The sequence below is a fragment of the Belonocnema kinseyi genome, chromosome 2 (genome assembly GCF_010883055.1).
Source record: "Belonocnema kinseyi isolate 2016_QV_RU_SX_M_011 chromosome 2, B_treatae_v1, whole genome shotgun sequence".
Lineage (NCBI taxonomy): Eukaryota > Metazoa > Arthropoda > Insecta > Hymenoptera > Cynipidae > Belonocnema > Belonocnema kinseyi.
In genome coordinates, this window is record NC_046658.1 from 89,745,104 (window position 1) to 89,761,432 (window position 16,329).

At 29.5% G+C, this 16,329-nt stretch overlaps 1 protein-coding gene across 1 annotated transcript in view; it reads right to left on the minus strand.

Moving 5' to 3' along the window:
• LOC117182894 (ionotropic receptor 93a) overlaps nucleotides 1–16,329 on the minus strand; it is a 63,965-nt gene that overhangs the window by 33,021 nt on the left and 14,615 nt on the right. Inside the window, exons 5-9 of the mRNA XM_033376009.1 lie at nucleotides 15,498–15,647; nucleotides 15,048–15,271; nucleotides 11,630–11,791; nucleotides 11,384–11,551; nucleotides 7,823–8,059 (exon numbers count right to left, since the gene is read on the minus strand). Of these exons, the coding sequence (XP_033231900.1) occupies nucleotides 7,823–8,059; nucleotides 11,384–11,551; nucleotides 11,630–11,791; nucleotides 15,048–15,271; nucleotides 15,498–15,647 (941 nt within the window). The remainder of the gene's footprint in view (nucleotides 1–7,822; nucleotides 8,060–11,383; nucleotides 11,552–11,629; nucleotides 11,792–15,047; nucleotides 15,272–15,497; nucleotides 15,648–16,329) is intronic.

The following is a 16,329-nucleotide window of genomic DNA, read 5'->3' on the forward strand; positions in this document are numbered from 1 at the left end:
AAATTTGACTCAATATAACAAAGTAACTAAAAATAAATCCTATGAAATATATTCATTCCAAGATTATTTCAAAACAGACCTGCGTGAAAAGGTGCCCTAGGGACTAGGCGTAGGTCGTAGAGGACGCCCTAAGGATCTATACGATGCTCTTCAATATTTTCCACGTTTTTACACTTTATACGTAAAGGTTCAGATTAAAATGGCGATCATCGAAAACATGACGCGATATTTCGATGCGAATGTTGGCAGTACTGCTCATATTTCAGTTCTGCCAATATCGCCAAGGGGAAAAACTCGTAACCTTTACTACTTTTATTTCTTGGAAAATAAATTGCTGGTAAATGTAACTAATTTATTTATTGTGACTACAATTACTATCCTTACTAATGTAACCTTCATAGGAGGACTAACGGCGACTTGTTGCCGTACAAAACTGGTTAGTTACTGTTACCCTCGAAGTAGTTGTTGTAGCTTATACCAACTCTACTAATAAGGAGCTTCTTGTCGCAACTAACCATTTTTTTCAGTGTAAGGGAACAGTTTTTTGAAATTTTTTGTCGAAAATATTCAACAATTTAGTTGAATTTTTTTCTGTCTTGACTGAAAATTGTTTGCATTCGACTACTTGGTTAAATGTTAAACTAATTGAGTGAAAATGTATATTTTTTGTGCTAAAGATTCATCATTTTAGTTGGAAATTTAATTCTTTTGTTAAAAATTCTTTCTTTCTTTGGTTGAAAATTAATCTTTTTTGTTGAACATTTCTCTTATTGTTTTGAGGTTAAAAGACCTTTTAAAAATTAATTTTTTTGGTTGAAGATTCATTATTATAGTTAAAAATTTATCTCTGGTTAAAAACTTAAAAATTTTCTTGAAATGCAGTTTTTGGTTCAATTCAGCTGTCAATGTTTTAAAATAATCATATTATTTAGTTTTTGGTTTGAAATTTGTTTACTTATTTAAAAGTTTAACTATTTTGTTAAAATGTTAGGTGTTTGGATGAAAATGTAACTATTTGGTTGAAAATTCGTTAATTTTTTAAAACTGAAAATAAAATTTTTTCATTTTCAGTGTAAACGGTTTTGTTAAAAATTTGGCTTTTTAATAAAAGATTTGCATTTACAACTAAATAGTTTAACTTTTAACCAAATACTTACATTTCCAACCTACAAATATAAATTTTAAACTGAATGGCCAAATTTGAATAAAAATAGTTTAAACTTTAACAAAAAAGGGTTGCATTAAAAAAAAAAAAGAATTCCCAATAAAAACGTAGTGGTGAACATCTTAAAAAAATTTCAATAAACTATTGAAATTTTTAACCAGAGTTGAATTTTCGAACAATTATGTAAATTTTTAACAAAGTAGTTAAATTTTTAACCTGCAAATATGGATTTTCGATAGGAAACGTAACATTTGATATTTCAACGAATGCAGATGCTGACAAGAGATACATTATAAAAATAAGGATACGAATTTTCAATCATAAAGATTAATTTTCCATAAGAGATTCAAATTTAAACAAAAATCCTTAAACTTTTAAGACAAAAGACTATTTTTCTTTAAGACAGTTATAACAACTTTCCCCTCCATCTGCCTCCGTAAACCACATTTTTCACAACACCTTCACCCCACATGATCAGTTTTCAAGTATTTATTGGTTTAAAGTGTTATTTTTAATAAACAATTCTACTAATTTCAAAGTAATTTGAAATATAATAATTATTAGTTCAATTTTAAAGAAAGATTTTAAAGGGGACAGTTGACCAAGATTTTCAGGGGAGCGTTTGCCAAGTGGCAACAAGCTTATTACGTGTGTTTTTCTACCTATATGAAAATTGATTATTATAACGCGCGTGCAAAAATTTTACTGAATCGATTTATAAGAATTTTGGTTTAAACATGCAAAATTCATTATTTAAAGAATATGATCATCATCAACGTGAGTTACAAAATGGTAATAAATGCTATTCATCAATATTAGGGGTAAATTAATTTTAAATAATAAAGCTCATTTGGAATAAAATATTTTAATTTAATTTTCTACCAGAAAATATAAAATTGGTTAAAATCCTATTACCTTTGATTTCATTTGAGAAAAAGACATTGCGCAAGCGCGAAAAATATATAACACTTCCATGTGAGTTGAGGTCAATTTTTCACTGACACGTACGAGGTGTGTTCAAAAAGTAAGAAGCCTTTTCAATTTTCGCGGGCTACGCAATTCAAGTTTTAAATTTTTTGTTTTGTTGTGTAGGTACACTCCTCACGATCATATGTTCACAGTTTTGACTATATAGCTCGTGTTGCTTTTCTGGCAGAGGCGTAAAAGGTTAGAAGGGTTTGGTGTGCTCGGCGATTTTCTTCTTTCGAAAAAATGGAGCAAAGAGTTTGCATTAAATTTCGTGTGAAAAATGGAATCCAGTGCTCTAAAACTCTTGAAATGTTTACAGTTGCATATGATGAGTCTACTCTGTGTAAAAAAATGTGTATAAGTGGTACAAGCTGTTCCAAGAAGGTCGAGAGTATGTCGAAGACGAACCTCGCCCTGAACGTCCCAGCACGTCAACAACAGATCAAAACGTTCAAGCAGTCGAAGAAATGGTGTTGAAAAATCGCCGAATTACCATCAGAGAAGTTGCTGAAGATGTTGGCATATCGGTTGGCTCATGCCATACTATCTTTTCAGAAGGTTTGGGCATAAGACGTTTGTCAGCGAAATTTGTTCCAAAACTGCTTAATTTTGATCAAAAGATCCATCGCATGACCATCGCTCAGGAGATGTTAAATGAAGTCAATAATGATCCTGATTTTCTCAAAAGGGTTATAACTGGGGATAAATCGTGGATATATGGTTATGACGTCGAAACTAAACCCCAATCGTCTTAGTGGAAGCATCCTGAGTCTCCAAGGCCGAAAAAAGCACGTCAAGTTCGGTCAAATGTGAAGGTTTTGCTCACTGTCTTCTTTGATTACCGTGGCGTAGTGCATCAGGAATTCTTACCACATGGTCGTACGGTCAATAAGAAGCATAACCTTCAAGTTATGCGCCGCTTACGAGAGGCGATACACAAAAAACGTCCGGAACTTTGGAAAAACTATTCGTGGCTTTTGCATTACGATAATGCACCTGCTCATTCATCGTTGCTTGTGAAAGATTTTTTGACCAAAAACAGCACCACAGTCTTGCCTCAGCCTCCATATTCACCGGATTTGGCCCCCAGTGACATTTTTCTTTTTCCAAAACTGAAGAGACCCATGAAAGGACATCGATTTTCAACGATTGAGGAGATAAAAACTGCATCACTGAAAGAACTCAAGGCTATACCACAAAATGATTATCAGAAGTGCTTCGATGATTGGAAAAGCGTTGGCACAAGTGTATTATATCTGAGGGGGATTACTTTGAAGAAGACAACACAAACATTGAGGAATAAATGAATATTTTTTAAGAAAACCATAAAGTCAGCTTATTTTTTGAACACACCTCGTATGTGGGAATAGTACACATTGACGAAAAAAACTATTTCGAACAATTGGAAGTGAAAAAAACTTCCCAAAAAATAAATGTCTAATATGCCAGGAAAAAATCCATTGAAAAGAAAAAAGTTTGGCGCACACAAGAAGTCCTGTTTTGGAAAGTGCAAAAGTGACAGTCGGTGCAAGTCCTTCTTGGAATCCTATTATTATTTTCTTAGATTTACAAAACCCTGTTTAATATTTCGAAAGGGTGACATTCCCGAGGATTCATTTAAAAGACATATTAAAAATTGCGCGAAATGCAGTAAAGTGATATGCGTGGGTGAGGTTATGTGCGCGCAGTGACGAGTACTTTTCAAGCATAAAGGATGTTATTTATTACATGATTTTTATTCATCAATTACATGATTTTTATTGTACGAATTTTCAGAGAAAAATTTTCAAACTAAAAAAATAGCATTTGCATTTATTTCGGTAATTTGCAAGCTAGATGAATTTCAAAACTGACAACCCACTTATAATGATAATATATCCATTCATTTTCAAGTGCATTTCTTTAAAAATGCTTTATCATTCTTTTTATATATTTTTTTATTAAAATTATTTTACTTTTATGCAAAAAACTATTTTTCCACTGTTGAAACCTTACGACTACACGCAGTGTAAACATAACCTGCATTCCACATACCGGTCAAAAAGTTGCTGCTTTTCCCTTTGGTACATTGTTTTTTTGCATTTTAACCATCTTTTTAACTGACAAATGGTATTTTTTTCCACCTTTTTATGCAATACTTCAGCACCTGTCACATCATTTTCACTCACTTTTACATTAAAATTAGGTACGATAGTGTACATTTTACCAAAAATATGTTCGCAACTTTTAAATGCCCGCTAAGTGCCATGGTGGTGCCTAAGGTTCCGATCTTAAATGAAAAGCACTATTGCGGCGGTACGGGTGGCAAGGTGGTGGAAAAGGAGAAGCGTTGATTCGTATTATCGACCTCAAATTTTGATTCGATTATTATTCACAACAGTGATCCAAAAATACTTGCGCATGCTTAAACTGTGCGGCGCTCATTGGCTCTAGTTCGCCTACGTATTTAAAAATCTAGTACAGACCCGCAGCGTAGCCAATTAACATCACTCAAATCCAAGCAAGCGCAGATCAAGGCAGCTAGGTTGGGATAATTAACTTTAAGAAAACACGTGTAACGTTCCATTACTGTCTAACTCACGGAAGCCTCGGTCCAAAAATATTTTTGCTCTGTCGCACGCGTTTAGCTATCAAAGAACGAGCAATCGTGACAATTTTTTCAATATTTTCCAATGCTGTCTAACCTACTGGCGCCTCGTGTCACATGCAAATGGCAAAAAAATCGAGTATTGTGACAATCGAAATCGGCAATATCGTTTAGAGATTTTATATTTAGGAAAGTAAAATGTTTTAGGAAAAAATGGACTTTTAGAGATAAAAAGATGGATTTTAACGAAAAAGTTTTTCTTTTAACTAAAAAGTTGAATGTTAGGAAAAAAATAATTTGATATCAAAAAGTTACATCTGCAACTAAATAGTCTAACTTTAAGTCAAGAAAGACTAATTTTTAACAAAATAGTAGAATTATTAATTAATTAGTTGAATTTTTAGCATAAAGAGTTGAATTTTCAAAAAAATTGTCGAACTTTGAAAAAAAAAATTAAACTTCGACCAAGAACAGTTACATTTTGAACCTAATAATTAAATCTTCAAGCCAGTAAAATGATTTATTCAGAAAAAAATAGAATTTCCAACTAAGAGGAATAATTTGTCAAGAAAGAAGTTTTAAATAAAAAAGATGAATTTCCAACCCAAACGAACGAATTTTCTATCCAAAAACACAAAGTTTCAGCAAATCGGTTGGATTTTCGAAAAAGTTGAATTTCTAGCAATATAGTTCAATTATCAACAAGATGATTAAGGCAGTCGTTTTAAATCTAAATAGTGGAATTTTCAACAAAAAGTTAATTATCAACAAAATAGTTGCATTTCCTACCATATAGTTGAAAGTTTTGTTAAAAGAAATCATTTTTGAACAAAATAGTTATATTTTAAAACAAATAGTTTGAATTTTAATTACTCAAAGATGAATTTTCAAATAAATGGTTGAATTTCTAAACAAAAAAAATAAACCTCACTAAAAACAGTTACTATTTGGAATCAAATAGTTTGATTTTCAAGCCAAGAAAAAGAAGTTTTTAAAAGACAATTGAATTTTTAATATAAAAAAAGGAAGGGCAATTTTTTTAAAAAATAGTTAATTTTTCGAACAAAAATATTAAACCAAAGAATTTTCAAATAAATAGTTGAATTTTCTACAAAACACTTAAACTTTCCGTCATAAAATATAAATCGGTGAGAAGAAAGTTAATTGTCAATCTAATAGTTAAATTTTAAAATTAAAATTAATACATTTTTTCAAAATAAAATACTAAAATTTTTAATTTATAAAATTTGTTTTTAAACAAGCATAAAATAAATTTTTAACAAAGTGGTCATACTTCCAACTACATAGTAAAATTTTTTCCGAAATAGATTAATTCTGAGAAAAAATTATAATAGTGAACTTTGCAATTAAAAATAAATATCTTTAGACAAAAGCAAGTTAAATTTTCTTATTGGATTCTATAAATTTGGGTTATCTTGAAAGAAAAAATAAAAAATATTTGACGCTGCCCCCTTCGCCGTCACAAATTGAGACAAAAATTTTTACGTATTCCTCCCTGTCATACCTAGTTGAACTATTTTGTTGAAAATTCATTTATGAGTTCGAAATTTGTTTTCACTAAAAATTTAACTATTACATTTCTGGTTCAAAATTGATTGTTTTTAGTTTAAATTCAAGTGTTCGAATGAAAATGTAATTATTTTGTCGCAAATTCTTCTTCTTCTTGGTTTAAAATTCAACTATTTCATTGAACACTATTTTTTTTGTGTATTGTGAACCAGGTTTCCTGGCGAAAAATTTAACTATTTCCTTTTTTAACTATTTTGTTCAAAATTAATTTTTGTGTAATTCAACTGTTTTGCAAAAAAGTAGCTTTTTTGGCTCAAAATTTAGATTTTCCGTTGAAACTCGTCTTCTTGGGTTGAAATTATATTATTTTAGTAGAAAATTCATCAATATGGTTGACATTTTTTCTTTTTCTGGAAAGAAAAATCTTTGTTGCTTGAAAATTTGTCTCTTTTTGTTGAAATCTAATCCTTTGGAGCTAAAAGTACTACTGTTTGCTTTAATATTTTTTGTCTTTTTGGTTACATTAAATTGTTTTTTATTTTTAATTTAAAAAGTCGAAAATTTTAAAATTCATTTTTTTAGGTTGAAAATTCAACTATTTAATTAAAAATTAACTATTTTGATACATATTTATTTCCCTCGCTTGAAAGATTAATTATTTGGATGTAAATTCAATTGGTTGATATTTAATTTTTTCGATGAATGTTCATCTTTGTAGGTTAAAAATTCAACCACGTGTTTAAACATTTAACTATGTTTTTGAGAATTTAACAATTTTGTTCAAAATTCAACTATTTCGTTAAAATTTCATGTTTTGCAACATTGCATCTGTTCACCGGAAAAGTTGCCTTTTTGAATAGAAATTTGGCCCCTCTGGATTTAAAATTGATATTTTTTGGTAAAAAAGTTTTTGATTGAAAATTCAACTTTTTCCTCATAAACTCGTCTTTTTGGCTTGAAGATGCAACTATTTGTTGAACATGCAATATATGTTGACTTGAAACCTGAAGGGTTATATATTGAATTCAATATTTTACCCATAGCTTAATTTTATTTAAAATAATGTATTCCCTTATTTTTGTGAAATATCTGCTTCTTTCTCCTGTTTTGAAAGGATCTTGTATTCTGAAGTCTATTCAAATATAATTTTTTTGTATGTTTTGCCTTTTTATTTTAGCCGTTTATCGAATGAAATCAAAGAAAATTTTTTGACTCAAAGAGGGTGGTGCGGTCGCATTTGTGACGGCATCCCGGGGGGGGGGGGGGGGTGCAAGCTGTGTATGATGATCTGTAGCGAACAAGAGGAGGATTGCAAAAAGTTTTCAAAATACAGTTGCATAATTTAGAATGGGCTGATAGAATCCTTATATACCGCAAAACGGGGTAACTGTGGACACGTGGGGTGAATTCGGACACTCCTAAACTAATAGATCAAGTGTCCGGATTTATCCCGCATGTCCCATGGTACCCCGTTAGACGGTGACGTCCTTATAAAATAGGCGTTGTTCTGAAATAAATAAAATTTGTATGAAATTTATAATTTTAAGAAAAATAATGTAAAGTAAACTTGCATGATAAGTGATGATTGGTAAGGATTTACCCCTGAATCCATAATCAATATGCGGGAATATGGGCTCTGACAAATTAGATCCTGATCCCGAAGACCACGACCCGGAATCGATTAGTTGTCCCTTTCCTGCTGGAGCAGAATCAAATGAATTTCCCCAAGTGATGGCAGAGCCAATCTTCCAGAATAAACATTGGCCGCAATTACCTCCGGATGTTGATCTCTCCTCACCAAGGGCTTCCTGGCAGGCACAAATACACACATATTGTACCGGCGTCTAACAGACATACACAATCAGTCACAATCAATCAAAGTTTCTTGTGTCTCGAAACATATAAAAAACCATCACATAATTTTTATTAATTATCATAGTTTACTTTATGGGATCAATTTTTATTACAGGAGAAATAGTGTCATCAAATCATAAATATCAATTATTAGATTTTCACAGGAACATATATATTTAATATTAAAAAAAAGTTCTACATAATTTTTGTCTTGCAAAATAGGAGGACATATTTTTATTGCGCGTTTTATAGTCATAATAAAGATATATTAAAGGCTTTTTTAAACCTGCTGAAAGAATTAAATTTTTTATTATTACTTTCGAGGTTTGGTGCAAGAATGTTGTGAAATTTAAGTCCCAGCGGTTTCACCCAGTTACAAGTTTCAAAATATTAGTTGCATTTGTATACAAATGGGACTTTGTTAAAATTCCAGACACTGTGAAATACCCAAAAAGAGAATATTTAAAATATATGGTTGCTTCAGATGAAAAGATAGTTTTCTAAATTTATCTCAAACAAAAACAGTTATTTCATCTGCAGCAACCTAAAGAATTTTAGAAATTATAACATTTATAAGGCATAAAAGTTACGAATTGGGAAATTGCTAAATGATCAAACTCGCGACAGAAAATTTCCGAATTATTAAATATACTAAACTGTCTTATTCCCAACACTACAAAATTACAGAATTATAAAACTCCCAAATTTAGAAAATTCAAACAATCTTTAATAATCAATATGATTTATTTATTAAAAAATTCAAAACCGCAGCTGAAGTAATATGGATGCATTCAACATGGCTGCGTTTATTTGGGCTCATTTTATGAGCATTTTTTTCTTTCTCATCGGTATGAAATGAATATGCTTTCTCATAGAGGGAGTTTTTTCCCAATCAAAAGAAAAAGTTTAAAACTTTCGATATTTTTCAAGTTTACGTTTCTGTCTTACTGCAATTTTATTTTCAGAATATGAAAGAGCCCACTAGAAGTCAACTGATATTTTCTCTTACAATGAATAACTTTTTCACTTTGTTTAATGTTATATTCTAAATTAAATCTAAAGCTTTCTTCATAGAAACAATGTCACTCTTTTTTCAAAGTTTCTAAGGAACTATTGATGAATCAAGAATGTATAGAATTCCTGAAAATAAAGCCAACAATCGAGCGACCAAATTTAGACAGCTACTTAAAATGCTCCTATTTTAATTCACAAAATCATCATCCAAAAAAAACCTAAAAAAAACTCCAGACAAAAATAAAAAAGAGGAAAGAACAATCTTTTTTGATTTCTTTTATCTTTTGTATTTTTAGTATTATCAAACCACAATACAATTAATTAATTAAATTAACAAATTAATAAAATAACTTAATAAATGTTCTTTTATTGTGACTTGACAATAAGATAAATACAAAGGACGAAATAAATAAAAAATAAAAGAGAGAGGATTAAATTGGTTATCTTCTACTTTTTTGTCCTCTTTTTTATTTTTCGCAGAGATTTTTTTATGAAAAAATTTTTTTTTATGAAAAAAGAAGCATTTTATTGGCAGTTGTCCAAATTTTTTTCTTGGGTTTTGGGTTTTTTGGCAGGAATTCTATACATTCACATAATTGTTGGATGTTTAATAGAATTTTAAATTTGATTTTATTCTAATTCAAATGTCTTAACTTTGAATCAAGAATGATCATCGAAAGTTCATAAATAGATCAATCCACGCCTGTCAAAGACACCAACAATTATACCAAATGCAATAGTGTTATGTTTCAAATATAAAAAATCCTCTTTTAATGAAGAGAAATAATTTTGTTGAAAGATTTAAACACAACATCAGTAAATTATGGTAAGCCATGAAAGGTTTTCAATTTGGGCAATCGATGCATCTTTTAAATCACCATTCTAGCTCAAACTCCTATCAGACCAGAGTATCAGTTGAAGGTACAATTCGTGAAAATTTCCTGATCATAGCTCATTTACTTTTCGACACGTGGTGAACAGAAAAAGTTACATGCACATACACACATGAACATTTAAAAAAAAAATGTATTTTCGAACTCCTACGGTCGAATTATATTGAAGTATGACAACAAATTATATACAATAATTTACGTCATTGTAAACTACCCTGTATTAAAAAACACGAATACAGTATTTTGAGCAGGGAACATTTTTAAAAATATTTAATGTATTTTCAAAAATTATTGTGAAAATTCAAAATAGTAATAATTGAAAAATATTTTTCAAATCAAGTACATGTTTCAAACATCTTTTTTAAATGATCACTTTTTTATTAAAAGTCGGGTCCTTGCATTGCTTTTTTTGCTGGAGAAATATATTTATATTTTTTTAAGTAGAGTTATTTCAAATTTAAATACTTATTTTAAAAAATGCATTCAAAATAAAATATAATGTTTTTTGTTCAAATATTCTGCTATTGTATATTAAATGAACAAATATGATTCATAGAAAAACAATCTTTTTAATTATTTGAATTCGACAATTTTCTGGTGCCGGGAATTCAACAATATTGCATATTTTATAATTCGAAAATTTTTGTCGTATATTTTATTATTTGGAAATTTTCAAATTTTGCAATAATATAGACGGTCGGGAATTTTATTATTCGAGAACTTTCCATTTCGGGATTTTTATATTTCGAAAATTTTATAATCTCAGGAATTTTTTATTTCGAATATTTTTTTTCGAGAATTTTACAGACACAGAATATTTATTTTTTCGGATTTTGCAGTCCTCCCACTTTTTAAATAATTTCTAATAAAGTAGGAAAAAAACTGAAAATTTGCATACACTGCCAAATAGAGCGCAAACAAAATTATTTCAGAACGAGTCCATTTCAAACCAGGCAGGTTGAACATTTTTTCTTTTGGATTTGAGAAAAAATGTCCACAAAGTTACGATTATTTCAATATTGACATTCATTTGTCAAAAAGCGCAAAGTCTTCCTTTAAAATTCTATATTTTTGGATATACGAATAATCCATAATAAAATTTTAAAAAATTATAATAAAAACAACAAAATAATTTATAATAAATAATAGATGCTTTTTTCGAAGTCCGTCGGAAAATTAAAAAATTAGCTTTCTTCTTTTGATAAAAAAACCAAATTATATATTTTGTAAATTTTCTGTTGAATTTGCCTTTATATAAAAAAGACATCACATATTTCTTATCAAATATTTGTCTCCACGCTCCCAGTCCTAGTATATTAGTTTAACTCACTTTGCATTATTTTTATCAATAATTTAATTATATATACTTACATTTGCGTATCGAACAACCTCTCTTACTCTTTCGCGTTTTGATGGTCTGAGGACCTCAAATTCGTCATCAGTAACTTTTGAATATAAATCCATTTCACTCTGGAGAGCAGCTTCTAAAGCCCGTGAGAGAGCTTTCATCAATTCTTTCACATGACAAAATAACCCTGACTGAAAGAAAAATGATGAATATTGTAATCATTACGATCTGTAGGTCGTTGCTGACTAAATCTATAATTAGATAATTACGTTGCAAGAATCGTGAAATTTCGTGGCATTGTAAATAAGAGCTACATTTTCACCCTCAGTTAACTTTTCAGTAAATGCAGTCAAGTTCGCTTTGCGTTTTGTGGTGTCACTTAATATGTAGAGCCATTGACTGCCAGGATGAACCATTTTTAATAAGCGTGCCTTCAAAAATGTAAAATATCCAATTGGTTTATTCTACTATAAGAGGGCGATCCATAAACTACTTACCTTACCAATTTGAGGGAGGGGCGGTCATGTCATAAACTACTCTTTCCCCTCTTCTCTTCCTTTCGCCTTTTTAAAAAAAATTATCTTTTTCATGCTTACAAAAAACTTTCCCTTCTTTTCGTTTTTTCGCTTGAATGCGAACAGAGTTATTTAAACCACATAAGAAATTCTAAATATTTTTGCTTAAAAAGTATACTATTTTACTTTTGATTCGGAATGAATCTCGTTTGTTTAACATTTTTACTATTCGGTTGAAAATTGTTAATAATTTATCTTTCCAGGTCAAAAATTCATATTCTTGGTTGATGATTCAAGGCCTTGGTTAAAAATTTAACTATTTCATTTTTTAAATTTAATCCTCCTAAATAAAAGATCATTTGTTGTTGTTGAAAATACTTTTTCTTGCGAATCATCATTTTAGGAAACTTTCATCTCTTGGGTGGACCATTGTTTTTTTTATAATTAATTCTTTTATTTTATACTTTAACTATATTATTTTTTGTTGGAGATTTGTATTTTGATTATAAATTAATGTTTTTTATTGAAAATTGATCTTTTATACTTGCACATTCAACTACTTGGTTTTAAATTAATGTATTTTGTTGAAAATTCCTTTGTCTGGTAGAAAATTAATCTTCGTCGTTGAAATTTCATAATTTTTTTCAACGTGCTATTCTTTAGTGAAGAATTAATAATTTTTTGCTGAAAAATAATATTCTTGGGATGGAAATTCAACTGAATTATGAGTAGTTTACTTCTGTGGCTGCTGATTCAAATTTTTGGTTGAAAAATTTTTCCTTAAGAAATAATGTTTTTATCGGAAAATTTTATTATATCATTTTTTATTGCAAATTTATACTTTACAAGTTAAAAATTGAACTATTTAATCAATTTAATGAATTGTTGGAAATTCAACTTTTTGATGGGGATTGAATTATTTGGTTAAAAATTCTTATATTTAGTGTTGAATTCTACTGTTTGAAAATTCATTTTTTTCTGCATACGTTTTTTACTGAAAATTTGAATTTTTATTTAAAAAATATGCTTTTTGAGTTTTAAAACTAAGTAATTTGGTTAAAAATTCATCTATTCGGTTGAGGATTCAAACATTTTGTTAAAAATTATTTCTGTTGTGCTTAATTCAAATGGTTATAGTTAGTATTTTGGCTAAATAATAATTTTGGTAATAAAAATTTGAGGATTCCATATGTGGTTATAAACTATCTTTTTTAGTTGGAAATTCATCTGTTTGGTAGTGAATTCACTTAGTTCCTTGAAAACTCATCTTTAAGTTACAAAAATCATCTTGTCTTTTTAATCTATGTGGTTAAAAGGTATCTATTAAGTCGCATTCAACTGTTTGAAAATTAATGTTTTCGGGTGAAAAATATATTTTGAAATTAAAAATTTGAAAATTCCACTTTTGGCTCAAACGATATTCTTTGTTACTTGAAAATTCTACTATTTTGTTCAAAATGCATCTTTCCTGTTTAAATATTTATCTATTTAGCTGAGTTTTCAAGTATTTTGATAATTTTGAATAGAAATCTTAGGTATTTAGAGTGTTTTATATCAAATTGAATATGGTATTTGCATCAATTATATTTAAAAGAACTTACACGAATAAAAATCCTTCGACTTGGTTCCGACTTGAATTGTCCCCAATCAAGACATGCTGATGTCGAAAAGTTCGACCTGAGCATGTCTTAGTTTTGAGATGGAGCCAGACTTTAATTTATGGTTCGGAGACAAGTTTCTAGGTCTTGCAGACATAAATTTATCTCTTTAGTCGAATTAGTATGACTCCAACACGAGCGGTTTATAACTTCGAGTGTATACCTGTCCTAACAAAAAGGGTCATTCTGACTGTCATAAAAGCTAAACTTTGTTAATGAATAAACGATCTTGAATATTTTTATACAATGTATAAATAAAATAATAATAAAGTAATAAATAATGTAATTTATGTAATCAACTTATTTACGTATTTTTATTTCTATTATACTTGTTTGACGATGATGATGAAAATGTTTTTGAGTATTTCTAAGGGCTTAGGAGATTCTTCTAGAAAGTCACAATTTTTATTTTTTTAAACAAAATTTTCCAGGATTATACACGTTCAAACCCATAGATTCTGGATTTTTAAATTCAAAATAACTAATTTAATAATTACAAATTTTTCATTTTTAAATTTTAATTTTATTTATGAGCCAAAAAAGTTTCGCATTGAGGCAAGTTTACGTCGATTATCTCAGCCAAGACAAGGCTCGTCTTGAGACACGTAAAAGTCGCCTTAGTCAAGACAAGGCTCAACTAGAGAGCAGTAAACGCCGTGTTAACTGTCGTGACCACAAAAGTAAGACGAAGGCTTATGTCTCGACTCAGTTTTGAGACGCAGCCAGACATCGAAGTCTTAGAGACGAACTCAAGACATCGCCCAGTCGAACTCAAGTCGAAGCATTTTTACTCGGGTATGACTATCATTCCCCTCTTTTTATGAAAGATTACCGCATTTATCCTGTTTTTACAGAATATTTCGGGCTACTTTACTTTTCTTGGTGGTTTGGGAGGGGGAGGGGGGGAGGTCCGCTGTGAACGTGAAGGGGTGGGTGAGATAAAGAAATCCCAAATAGGTAACATAATTTATGAACGGCCGTTTTTAAGTCTATATTATTCCATTCCTTTCATTTCTTTTAGTTTAATTAATTAAAAATAAAAATAATAGTCCTATAATATAGAATTATATGAATAATATTGTATATGATTGAAATAAATTTATTTGACATTCAAAAATAAAAATTTCGCTAAATGAAACAATGTTTAGTTATTCTTTATGTTAATATTCATAGTAAAATCAGAAAGAAATTTACATAATTCGCATGATTTTCATCATGAATTTCAACCTCAGTGGTTCAATGAAAAAGGTAGGAAGCTTCGTTTGCGAAATTATTGTTACACCTTCCGGTGAAATGTAAATTAAAAAAACTAAAAATGAGTATTAGCAATAAATATTAATTATTAAAGTCATTTACAGGTTAAATAAATCCTTTCTTCATAAAGCCATTCAACTGAAAAATTATTAGGAAAATCTGCATGAATATTCCATTTACAGAAAGAATAAAATACATATAAAAATATTATTGTGATAGCGATTGAAATTTACCAATTATTTTGTAAGTAAACTTCTTACCGCTTCAATCAGTGCACTCATCATATCAACGGTTACAATAGCCATGAAACAATTTCCTAACTGGTCGACTTGAAAATCAGTTAAGGTCTTCATAATTTGCTGCCTCATTGTCTGATAATCTTTCTCATACTTGATTGCAAATAGCGATATCGAAGCCAGTGTTACTTTTTTCTTTGGCAGCTCAATTGACAAAGCTTTGAGAACTTTAGAAATGGAGTCTCGTTCTGAACAAAAATAACAGAAATAAATTATTCAGGAGAAGAAAAATATTCTTGAATAGGCTCTAAAGCGAAAATCAGGTTACTGGCTAATATAAATGATAACAAAGAAATAATTGCATGAACATCATTCGATTATTTACTTATTTTTTCATAATAAATGAAATAAATAAATATAGTTGTTATTTAGTGATTATAGCATTTTCTTTATTTGAAATTGCGTAATACGTACTGAAGGAGTTGTCGTAAAGAATGTTAATTTTCTTCCATGAGAGCGAACCGGAAGCTCTTAAGTCCAAGAATAATTGAGGTAGCTCCTGTCCAGGATTTATGAGAGGTATGCTAATACCTTCCTGATCTGGGAGACGCGGGCAGTCTGAGTCTATTAAAAGTAGTTTTTTAATTAGGCTATTAACCGATAAAATATTATACTTCTCAAATTACACAATAAAATCATTTTGTGAAAAATTTGTGGGTATAAATCGAAATGAACTACAGTTTAAAGTATGAATTAGTGTAGTCCAAGAAAGGCTTTTCTGGAAAAGTCAAAACTTTGTTCGACTTATTTTAAATATAAGTCAAAAACACCTAGAAGAACCTGTTCGGATAATTCCATTTTCTGTCTTACAAATTTTTACGTATAAAGCTGAGAAAAAATCAAAAAATAATATTTATATTTACCGAAGTTTTTTTTCATTTATAGCAAAAGTGGAAGAGAAATTATTTGGACCTTATTTAGCGTATCTACCGGAGTAAAAATGCTTCTCCTTGAGTTTGACTTGGTTACGTCTTGAGTTTGCCTCTAAAACATCGATGCCTGGCTGTATCTCAAAAATGAGTCAAGACATAGGCCTTAATCTTACTTTTATGGCCACGACAGGTAAAACGGCGCTTACTTGTCTCAAGACGAGCCTTGTCTTGGCTGACATGGTCGAACCTTTTTCGGCTCATGAATGAGATTCAAATTGATGAATACAAATTTTGTAATTATTAAATTACGCAAAAATAAACAAAATTTTCAGAATCATCGTTAAACAAGTATAATGCAAATGAAAATCCATAAA